Genomic DNA, 12,262 nt, shown 5'->3' with positions numbered 1-12,262 from the left:
AAAGGGGCAAAAAAGACCCATAAGAAAACCCAAAAACAAACTCTCCAAGACTCAGGGAAAACCCTAGTGATAGAAGAGACAAGGTGAGATTCAGAGCAAACCCAGAAAAGTATTTAAACCATGCAAGAAAATAAGAAGGCTTTGGAAAGACTCTAGGGGAAGTGACAAAAGTAAGAGAAGGAGGAAGGGCAGAAAGACAAGAAACGCGATGATTTTGACTTTACTAAGGCTAAAATTAGATCATTTTTTGGTCTTGACTTTAAAAAAAAAATCATTCTTCTATCTCTATTTGAAGAAGTAGACCACTAGAGAATTTTTCCTTCAGAATATAGTTCCTGAAATTCAGCCTCTTCTCACTTACATCAAGTCCCAGAAATACACCATTTTCTGAGGAGTACCTTTTCTGAAAGTTGCATATGGGTAACCGACACATGGATATGTTCTCACCCAGCTTAGAGCTTTCCATGTGATGATGTCTTACAGCAGAATGGGGCGGGGGGAGGTGGGAAAAAAAGAGCTTTCCAAACTCTTCCAGAAAAAGCTGGATACCAAGCAGATTTCATATCTTAACTAATCCACCAGAAGACCTGTGGTCCTAGAACTATCCCGCTACATAGGTCGTTGTTCAGGTCAATGACCAACATGCTGTTGGAACAAGGATAGAGATAAGTTGGAGAAGGGATTTGCTTGCCGTGTGGGTCCTCCAGTAACTGGTGTTTACTGACCACCTACTCTAGGAAAAGTTCGGTGCTAAGCGCCTGGTGAGATGAGAGGCAAGAAAATCACTGCAAAGGGGCAGAAAATACTATCAGTGTTCTCAAGCGCCTTAAGCCAAGATAAGAAGATTACACACGTGCACAAATACGACACAAGAGAACAAACGATGAATGGCATTAGAGTGCAAAGATTTATTGAATTTGGATTTTCCATGTCCCTCGTATTCCATTTATTTCAGATGTCTGATTGTCCCTTGACCTTATTTTGGATCCTGTGAACTCCTTTATCTGAGAGATGCAGCTTGGTGCTTTTGACTTTAAACCACATCCCTATCAGATCCTTACGACCTGGCATTACTCCTGTCATCCATGTGCTCTACAGCACTTACCATCCCACAGAGGATCCTCTTCAGTGGCACGTGAGGTGTACACCACTCTTTATAACACAGACGGAACTGAGCAGCAAAGGGTGATACGTGGTCTGAAGACACTCCCAGCATAGATCCTGCCTGGCATCTATGTGTCAGCAACACATTGTGCAGAACTGAAAGAGTGGCTTCCTCAGGTAATTGGGAGACAGTGGCTCAAGGGAGATGATCCTGTCCCTCGGGGAAAGTACACTAGGCTCACCGAGTTTTAGGGACACACACTGAATAGCAGCCTAGAGTGGGTATATCCAATCCCATTAACCTGAATGGGCAGGGGCACTAACCTGGGGAGAGTTTTGTATCAGGTGGAAGATGAGGATTAAAGCAAAGAACCTCTTTCCACCACATTCAACTTCACCAGCCGCCTCCGGGTAACACTGAGGTATAAGCAAAGATGAACTGTACCCATTCCATTTTCATAGTTCCTGCTACAAACCCTGCAATGGTACTTTTTAATTGGTACTTCACGTCTGTAAATGAATTCTAAAGGGTCTGGAATGAAAAAGTATAATTATGAAACTTTAAGATTGATTTCTAGTACTGTGGTTCTAAATGGGTAGATGAGCATTTGGCCTCTTAGGGGACATTGGGCCATGCCTACGGACATTTCTGGCTGTCAGGACTTAGGGGTGCTACCAGCATCCAGTGGGCAGAGGTCAGGAATGCTACTTAATATCCTACAATGCATAGGACAGCCCCCACAGCACAGCCTGAAATGTCAATAGCGCTGAAGTGTAGAAACTCCACCTAATGGAAAGAGCACTGAATTAGGAATAAGAAGGCCAGGGTTCTAGGCCAGGTTATACCACTTATTAGTAATATGACACTGGGTGAGTACCTTAAGCTCTTTTATTTATTTATTTTTTTTAAAGATTTTACTTATTTGACAGAGAGAAATTACAAGTGGGCGGAGAGGCAGGCAGAGAGAGAGAGAGAGGAGGAAGCAGGCTCCCTGCAGAGCAGAGAGCCCGATGTGGGACTCGATCCCAGGACTCCGAGATCATGACCTGAGCTGAAGGCAGAGGCTTAACCACTGAGCCACCCAGGTGCCCCCCCTTAAGCTCTTTTCAAGTCAACGCTTTTATCTTCGATACAGGAGTAATAATATCTGCTCTATCCACTCGGGGTTGTCAGTAACTATCGAATGAAAAAAACATGTGGTACACACAGACGAGGTGGTGCCTAATTATTCAGCACCATGACTTCTCCACATCAGCATTCTCAAACTGCTCTTTATACAGACACAAATTCAATCTACAAATATTTATGTAGGACCTATGGAATAAGTAGAACTGTTTTAACCTCATTCAAGAAACCCAAATGCCCATAGAAAGTCAAACGACTTTCAGGTCCACTGCGGCCCAGACCAAAAAAAAAAAAAGAAGAAGAAGAAGAAGAAAAGAAAACCTCTCTTACCAACACAAGTGCAGCATTCAGCTTTCTCTTTAGCCCAATGATCCAAAGGCACAGAATCAACGCCGGGTCAGAATACACTTACCGCATAGGTTTTCTCTTCATGGCGGCAAGATCCGGGAGTCCTCAACACGCACTCAGGGCAGCACTGGTTGGCCGCTATTTGAAGCACTTCTCCCTGAGCATTTAAAAACAGCTCAGAGTAAGATGGCGGCAGCAAACACACCCATGATGGCTCACCAGACCCCAAGTCATCTCAGATTCACTATGTTTCATGCGTTTCCACGTGACAAGAGACAGGGTAAACCAAATAAACTGACAAAAATATTCTCTCTGTCAAGCTTTTCTCAGAGTCAAAATGAACCCTCTTGTGAAAGTAATTTCCTTGAAAATTGTCTACACCTTTTCACATACAATAAGGTGGGGGATTTTATTCACTAGCAATGCTCTTTCTGAGTGCCACACAAGAAAAGAAACTAGGGTAAGGAGAAGGGCTGTGTCTCCCTGAAGGGGTTGTTTCCCTCTGCTGAGAAGAGAAGACGTGGGGTCAGGGGGTGGGGGGGATGGGATGGCCAGAGAGCTGGCAGGTGTTCTAGCTGTCCTAGGAAGGTCTGATGCACCCAGCAGGTAGGGAGCTCAAGTTCTGATGTTTGCTTTTACTAGACAGAGTAGCAAGGTACATGGGGCAGGGGACTGAAGGACAAAGCTAGGAGAGGAAACAGCATTGTTATGGGGGTATCACATGTACTGTGGGGAGCCGGGTAGAATTCCTGGGCTCCAATAAAGATCTACATTGTTTTTTCAGGCCTTCTGTAATTCTAATAGTGTTTCCTATCAAGATGTGATACTATCAAGGGAATGGGCTACCACATGATACTCCAGGATTTATTGGGAAGCTGTGAGGTTAACCAGCCATCCATTTGCCACCGTGAACAATCCATCTATCCTTGCGTTATTAAAACTGTGGATCAGAGAGCATATGTTTCGCTTTGGGGCCCAGTGATCCTCTGACTCATCTTGCTTTCTTCTCTTAGGTATCTCAGTGTTCATTTCCACAAGTCTTAAAGATGTGACAGAACGGGCAATGAGTAATTTAGACCAAAAATAGTAAGAGAACCTACATGAACCAGGGATTCATGATTTATCCACAGAATAAAAGTCTACAAAGAATTCACCCAGTAGAATGAAAAAATATATATATATATGTATGTGTATGTGTGTGTGTGTGTGTGTGTGTGTGTGTGTGTGTATTAATGTTTTGGAGCTGCTTCCATTTAAAAAAATTGTACCCATGAGAGCATTCTAATTTTATATAACTACATTCATAAGAGTGGGTGAGAAACAGGACTAAGATTTTACCATTGTTCATCCACTAAACAGATAAATAGAATTCTATCTAGCAATAGTGATCACGAAATTCTTCTAATTTGCTTGATAAAAGATATATACACTATGGGGTTTTATAAAGTTGCTTATACTATGCAACATTAACGACTTTTCAGAAAATTGCCCTCTGAACTCAAGAGGAAACTAGACTTCCCTGATTTTCACTAAGACAGTAAAATGTAGAAACTACATCAGCATCATTTCCATTAAGAATTTCACACAGAAAATGAGATCTCCAAGCTGTTTATATTCTAACACAAAGCAGGGAGCAAGGGAGAAAGGCATGTAGAATGGAAGATTTGAAGGAATAGTTTAAGCACCCAAATTAGTTTTGTTTTCTATAAAAACTGATTTTCAGATTTGGCCCCCAATATTCATTTCATAAATGTGATATTCTTTATTTGTGACTGGCAGTGGAAGGGCCCTCAACTTGAGTCTAACTATTGAACTTGTGGTGGTACATCAAAGAGGTGATTGGGCACACTATTGGGTATTTACCCTGAAGATACAAATGTAGTGATCCAAAGGAGCACACACACCCGAATGTTTATAGCAGCGATGTCCACAATAGCCAAACTATGGAAAGAACCTAGATGTCCATCAACAGACGAATGGATAAAGAAGATGTGGTATGTATAGACAATGGAATTCTATGCAGCCATCAAAAACCCGGTATCTTGCCATTTGCAATGACGTGGATGGAACTAGAGGGTATCATGCTAAGCAAAGTTAGTCAATCAGAGAAAGATAATTATCATATAATCTCTCTGATATGAGGAATTTGAGAGGCAGGGTGGGGAGCTGTGGGGGAAAGGAAGGGAAAAATGAAACAAGATGAGACCAGGGAGGGAGACAAACCATAAGATACTCTTAATCTCAGGAAATAAACTGAGGGTTGCTAGGTGCGGGGGGGTGGATATTATGGACATTGGCGAGGATATGTGCTATGGTGAGTGCTGTGAATTGTGTAAGACTGACAAATCACAGACCTGTACCCCTGAAACAAATAATACATTATATTTTAACTTAAAAAAATAATTAAAAAAAAAAAAAAGAGGTGATTGGGGCTAAAGGAAGAGCAAAGCATTTTGCATGTGGGAGCTTAGAGAAGGAGAGACGGAGTTCTTGCTCTGCAACCATGTGACCCTGCACAGCTTTGGAGCCATGGGCTACCTGGAACACATAAGCCTAGCCTTACTGGAGAACAGTGCAAAGTGACCATATGGGCAAGAGATAGCAATGAAGATTGCTAAGCTTGCTGGGCAAGATTACTTGCCCAGGATCTATAAAAACTAACCAAAAATAATTATGATCATTCGGCAATCATAGCTAACACTTGACTGGGTACTTAGAATAGCCAGGTACTCTTTGAAGCATATACATGTATATGTGTATATGTACACATATTTGTGCATATGTGTATATGTGTACATATACAAATATATGTGTATATATGTATTATACCTATACAGCTAATAAGAGTATTTACCTAATTACGTTGTGAGAATTGTATTATGTGTAACTTAACTAGGCAAGTACTATTATTAGCTGCATTTAGATTTGCAGCTGAATCCCCACCATGTAATATAATGTTCCTTCACATGGCATTGTCCTCTATACATATATATTTTTCAGAAATCCTGAAGAGAGGATTGGTCCTCACAGGACTGGGTTAAATAATGAAGGTTCTATATACTTCTATCCTGTTTTTCTCACTTTGTCTCAGTTCTATGCAGCTAGCTCTCTAGCTGGCTATTCTAGGTAGATATAGGAATGGATATAGAATCTATTATATATGGATAGGATGCATAGAGAGATGACAGATGGTAAATAGATAGGAAGAAAGAAAGAGAGAAAGAAAGGAAGAAAGAAATATTAGAATTGCCATTGACAATAGGTTATTTCCGGTCAATCCATGAGTAAAACAAATTGTAAAAGGGCTTTTAAACATTTTTAAAAGATGGGAGTAACAAAAGTCATTAATTATAATAATAGGGTACATGTGATTCATCAACCTGTGTCACAAACTAATATAAATATACCATAACAGATCTGAATAACAACACATGCTACTGAGAAACACAAAGGAAAACTTAAAAGTAAAATGGTAGAGTAGAAGTTACATTGGGTTATGAGCTAGGGACTAAGGTTTTGTCATGGGTGTGCCGCTTAGTAGCTCTTTGTTTCTAAGCAAGTAACTAAAACCCCAAAAGTCTGTTTCTTTGTCTAGAAAATGAGGAAGTCTGACTAAATGAATTCCAAAGGCCTCTTGTAGTTCTAACGTTCTATGATCTTTTCCATGACTTAAAATAAAGAACCCAAGTACTCTGTGACCCACTCATATGATATTTGAGTTGGAAGTTTCTTTTGGTTGGATCATCTGGTATAACCCTCTCATTTTACCCCTGAGGAGCCTCCTTAGAGTTCACAGTCCATGAGTTCACAGTCTATGATAATGGCATTCTTATTACTATCATTAACCCATTTGCGGAGCGCTCCTTCATACTCACTCACTAAAGACTTGGCCCCTGGGTCTGTTTCTTTTCTACACAATGTCTAGACATAATTCTGGACAACTTCAATGTCTCTGAAAGTGACATTCTATCCTTGTACATTCTTAACCACCTCAATTCACATAATCTTCTTCACTTCACTTGAGCTCCCCATGGTCATGGTCAACCTTGGGACCTACCTATACTCCAAATTGTTCTATACCAGAAATCTTCAGCTCTCTAAATCTGAACCTTCTGGCCATTAGCTCTCTCTCATCTTCACTCCTCCTCATACCACATCCTTCAGAAAGCTCCTTGAACACTTTTTTCCTTGCAGTCATTTAGCCAGCTGGCCTCACTTTCCTATTCATGTTAGCCTTAATTCCCAATACTTCCTGTATATCTATTCTTTCTTGCCATTAATACGGCAAAATCCCAATCCTGGATCTATTCCACAATTTCTTTTCTTCCCTTACACTTGGCTAGGAAACATCCCTTAGAAAATCATTCCATCATGCAGCTTGATACCCTCACAGGTTCCTGATCTCCTGTTTTACCTCAACCTTGGTCAGTCCCTTTCTCTCCTCTGGGACAGCTCCTAACATTCACTCTCTTTCAGTTCCCAATGGAACCTCAAAGTCTTCACAAAGTAAGAATAGATACCTTTAGATACATACTACTTTAGTATCCTGTCCCTTTTCTTACTTACAAATTTAACTATTTCTATATCTATCCATGTCTCCTTCTTTCCACTTTTAGAGAAAGGGTTGTCCTCCCCACCCCAAGCTCTGGATCCCACATGCTCTGTTCCCTAAAAACCACTCCTTCTAATTCATTCATTCTGTCTCTGTCCGTCCTCCCTACTCCACCTCCCATATCTTCAGCTTCTCTCTTTTCTGGGTCATCCTCCCTTTCCTCCAAGTATGATCATGTCTCTTTTGTGCTAATATCAAAAGCAAAGTCCTTTTTTTTTTTCTCCAGGTACTTTATTTATTTTTTTGTTTTGTTTTTAAATCAGTCTTATTTGGTCATTTTACAAATATTGACTAAGCGTCATACACCGTGCTGTTTGATGGGCTGCAACAGTGAAGACAAGGTTTTTGTTCTCCAGAAGCTAAGAGTCTGAAGGAGGAAGCAGACAAATATATTGGCATTTGCAGTCTGATCAAGGGCTCTAATAAAGGTAAGCACAAAGCACCAAGGCCACACAAAGGAGCATTCAATGGTTGGGGATGGGAGGTTCAAAGAAACTTCAGAGATGTACTGATGTTTGCCTAATGCCCCATTTCTCTCCTATCCTCAGCAAAGCCCCCTGAAAGAACAGCCTTTGCTCGGCTTCCTATGCCCACTTTCTATTCATTCCTCAGACCTCTACAATACAAGATTCCTCCCCACCACTCCAATGACACCAGCTTCAGGGTGGCCTGTGATCAACACCATTGATACCAACGCCTTACTCTCCTGGCTACCATAATACCGCTCTCTTCTCTGACCACTTCTTACCTCTTACTTCTCTGACCATGTCTCTTCAATTTTCCTAAGTTCCCTCTCTTATGCTCACCTCCTTGTAAATGACGGTGTTCCCCAAATTGCATCCTTGATCTTCTACTGTTTCTTCACAAAATCTCTTAAGATGAGCTCATTAATTCTAAAGGTTTATGCTACTGACTATATGCTAATAATACTCATATACGGATTCCAACCTTGCTTTCTCCTCTGAGCTTTAGATTTGTATATTGGGTGGCTTATCCACCTGGCTCCTCCATGGACACTTCGAACGTAATGTTCCCTAAAATGAAACCATCACATTCCTCCCAGATGGAATGCTTTTCTTCGTTATCCCATATTTCTAATATCAGTTGGTGGCTCAGATAACCAAAAAGTGCTCACACCATAATTTGGGAATCATCTTTCCTTTTTCTTTCCCTCACCCTCCTGACTTCATTTGCTTCTGCTGGTCTATCCCCTAAGTGTGCTGTAACCCGCCCTTTCCTCTTGAGCCCTATGCCACTGGTGCTCTGACTTAGGTCTTTATCCCCTCATCTGGATTGTTCTCACGGCCTCTGAATTGATCCCTGCATTTCTAATATCATGCATTATCTTAGAAAAACCAGAGGTCTTTCTAAAAGAAACGTTGGACACTCTACCCATATGCCTGAAATCTTCATTAGAAGTCTATCATCTTCAAAATGAAATCCCAAGCATGCAGCATAGTACAAGGCTTTCCATAACCTTGAACTTAACAGTTCTCTAGCCTCATCTCTCATTTATTCATTCAGTCGGTCAAAAAAAGATGTACTGGGTACCTACCACACTCAGGGGCTATTGTAGGTGCTGAGGATATACAGTAAATAAAAGAGACAGTAAACAAGAGATATCAGTAAAATATACAGTATGTCTGGTATTAGTTAGTGTCAAGAAGAAAAATAAAACACGGAGGAGGGATAGGAAATGTGTGGTGGGGTAGGGATTTACAATCTTAAATAGACTGGTGTTTGGGCAAAATTTAAAGGAAGTAAAGGATCAAGCCACATATATTATCTGTATCTGGAGAAAAGGCAATTTTAGTGGGAAAGGCAGGGTGCAAAGGCTGTAATGGTGGGAGTGTGCCTGGCATCTCCAGGGAACACTAAGCAGACGTGGTGTCTGAAGCAGAGTGAGCAAGGGAAAGAACAGGAGATTAATTACAAATTACAGAGGTGTAATAGCACCGTAACAGGATATTGTGAGCGATTACTCTGAGTGAGAAGCCATGGGAAGCCATTGGAGAGGTTTAAGAAGAGAACCAACATGACCTGACTTAAATTTTAATAGGACCACACTGACTGCTGTATCGAGATCACAAAGAACAAGGCAAGTATGGGAAAAGTAAAACAAGTTAAAAGAATACAGTAAGAATACGGACCAAAAAAATGATAACAGGTGGGACCAGACTTAAAAGCAGGGAAATTGCATTTGGGACCTATGATTTTATGAAGGAAGAGCTGGGTGTCTGCTAATGCACTGGATGTGGGATGTGGGAGAGAGTCAGGGGTCAAGGACGATGCTAAGTGTTCTGGCCTGAGCAACTGGGAGAAAGGAGTTGCCATTTACCAAGATGAGAAAAACTAGGAAAACAAATGAGAAAGGGACAACGTCACGTTCAGTATCCAACAAGGGTCAGAAACTTATCTTCTGGAAAGGGCCAGATAATAAATATTTTAGCCTTTGGAGGCCACATTTGGTCTACATCGCAATTACACAACTTCATCCTTGCAGTGTAAAAGCAGCCACAGACAACACATAAACAAATGAGCATGCCTGTGTTTCAATAAAACTTTATTTATGAACACTAAAACTTAATTTCCTACAATTTTTGTATCATGAAATATTGTTCCATTTGTCTTTTCCTAACCTTTTAAAAACATAAAAACTATTCTTTATGCGTAGGTCATACGAAAACAAGTGGCAGGTCAGATCTGGTCTGCTGACCCCTGGAATAGAATACATTTAGTTTCCAGCAATACAATCGATATCTTTCTAACATTTAATGAAAGCCTTCTTTTTCTATTTGATAGAGAGAGACACAGCAAGAGATGGAACACAAGCAGGGTGAATGGGAGCGGGAGAAGCAGGCTCCCTGCTGAGCAGGGAGCCCGATGCGGGGCTCGATCCCAGGACCCTGGGATCATGACCTGAGCCTACGGCAGACGCTTAATGACTGAGCTACCCAGGCGCCCCAAGGCTTCTTATTCTCACATGATACCAGAGTTATTTGCATGAAATGGAAGAGGGCATGTCTTCATGGTCTTTATATGAGCAATTCAGATTCTGACATGAATCATTCAACAAGCTAAGTAGAGACATTTTAGGAGTATTTGCTCCATAAAATAGAAAGTCCCACAATATACAACAAAATATTATTAAATTTACCAACATTGGATGTACACCTGGCTTCCCAGAAATATACCCATGAAGAAACTGAGGCCTACAACAAAAGGTATGCAGAACCTTCCTCACTGTGATGTTAAGAACAGACAGAAACTTACTGGCACTAGACGGCATAACGTCTCAAGATTATTATGGGGGAGGCAGGGAACTAAAAACATAAACCGTGCTTGTGGAATTGATAGAATGTTTTTTAAAGAAAATAATTTAGTCTTCTCCAGAAAGCTTCCAATGTTCAAACTTGAAGCTTAAGCGGTTTTTTTTAATAGATTCACTTTAAAAAGAAAAGAGTCAGCAACTGGAAAAAATATTGTAACAGAATTAGATGTCTAGTCGGAAAAAACTGAAAATTTTTAACAAAGGGGAAAGGAGGAAAAAATATCCCTCCTATACTTGGCCAACCAGGAGCTTTCCAGAGTCAAAGCCTCTGCCATGTTCCGTGGGAGCTCAACAGCGGGCAGTAACACAGTCAGTGGCAGAACAAAAAATGGTTTTAGACAATTATCTTCATGCAGTCAATGCTGACTCTCAATCCATTCAGTGGCTTGTAAATGTCGTGGTGCGTATCTGTGGCTTTAGCATCTGTCAGCCCGGGGAATCCTCTGGGTAGCAGTTTATTAACTGCATAATGTGCTTAAGTTGCTTGAAATCTCTAGGCTTCATTTCCTCATCTATAAAGTGGGGAGAAAGATTCCTATCCCCACATATTAAGTGGGGTAACATTTGTAAAACTGAGTGCCCAGTCCCGAGTAAATTATCAATAAGTAGAAATTAAGATATTCTTAAATGTGATGTGTTAAAATTCTCTCCTGCATTTCATAAGGCTTCCAATTAGAGATTGGGATACGTGTCAGAACCAGATGACTGAAAAGTCACAAAAACCCTAACCTGCTCTGACTTTACCATGACATTTGGGATATAATTAGGATGCCGTACCTTCTCAAAGGCACACCGAGGGTTTCTGCAAACAGCGGGTTTGCAGATAACGATGTTGCCATGGCAACGGCAGTTCTGGCATGAATCAGGCTTCCAAGTTGTGGCATCCTGCAAGGAAACACAGGCTCTGAGTTAAAAACTAATCAGTCAAGGTAGGAGGCCAGAGAAACCGCCCCATCAACAACCCCACGGTCTGAACAATTAAAAGGCAAAGGAAAGTCACAGGCAGACACAGGGCCTGCTGGACACTGATTAAGCCCCGGGAGGCAATCAAAGCTGTATAATCCATTTCACCACAGTCAGCCCACGTAGTCAAAAACAAGGGCATGCAGCAGAGAGCTGTCGATACCCAGAGTAAAATCCATCGATTGGCCTGAAACCTCGGGAGGACAGGTTGCTCCCTGACTTAAAGTTTCTCTGCTGTTAACTAACCGAAACCATCGGAGCATGTTTAAAGGAAAATGACACTTGCACTAGCGGTAACCAGCATCCTAAAAGCAGCATTTGCCGTTAGTTAATACCAGCCCCCTAGACCTTACCTTTTAGCCCTTGCAGGCTGCCTACTGTAACGCTTGTAGAAACGAAGACTGGAGGAAGTAGTTGGGTGTTTTTACGGCGGACCAACCCACGCACTGGGTGGCTGTGACCTGCGCAGCTGTATGCTACACATATTGGGGTACAAGGAGGCATGCGCATGAGCACCGTCCATCAGACTCACACATTATCAGGGATCATGAACACGAAAGCCTTTGACTGGAACTTGGATGAACTGGAACTTCCCCACAAAAAAGTGTGACAGTTAACGTCACCTTGGCCATGCTACGGTGCCTGGCTGTTTGGTCAAACACCGGCCGGTCCGCTGCCGTGAAGACAGTCTATACGCGTAATTAACATTTACAATCAGCTGATTAAACTACAGGAGATTCCCCTGGATGACATGAGGAGCCCCAGCCAATCAGGGGGT

The 12,262-nt window shown here is 41.6% G+C and overlaps 1 protein-coding gene across 1 annotated transcript in view; it reads right to left on the bottom strand.

Moving 5' to 3' along the window:
• Nucleotides 1-12,262, bottom strand: part of FRAS1 (Fraser extracellular matrix complex subunit 1) — a 413,592-nt gene that overhangs the window by 248,381 nt on the left and 152,949 nt on the right. The window contains 2 exon segments of the mRNA XM_047719626.1: nucleotides 2,643-2,735; nucleotides 11,299-11,406. Of these exon segments, the coding sequence (XP_047575582.1) occupies nucleotides 2,643-2,735; nucleotides 11,299-11,406 (201 nt within the window).

Source organism: Lutra lutra, chromosome 2 (genome assembly GCF_902655055.1).
Source record: "Lutra lutra chromosome 2, mLutLut1.2, whole genome shotgun sequence".
Lineage (NCBI taxonomy): Eukaryota > Metazoa > Chordata > Mammalia > Carnivora > Mustelidae > Lutra > Lutra lutra.
Note: the sequence above shows the minus strand (reverse complement) of the source record. Positions and strands in the feature narration are given on the sequence as shown.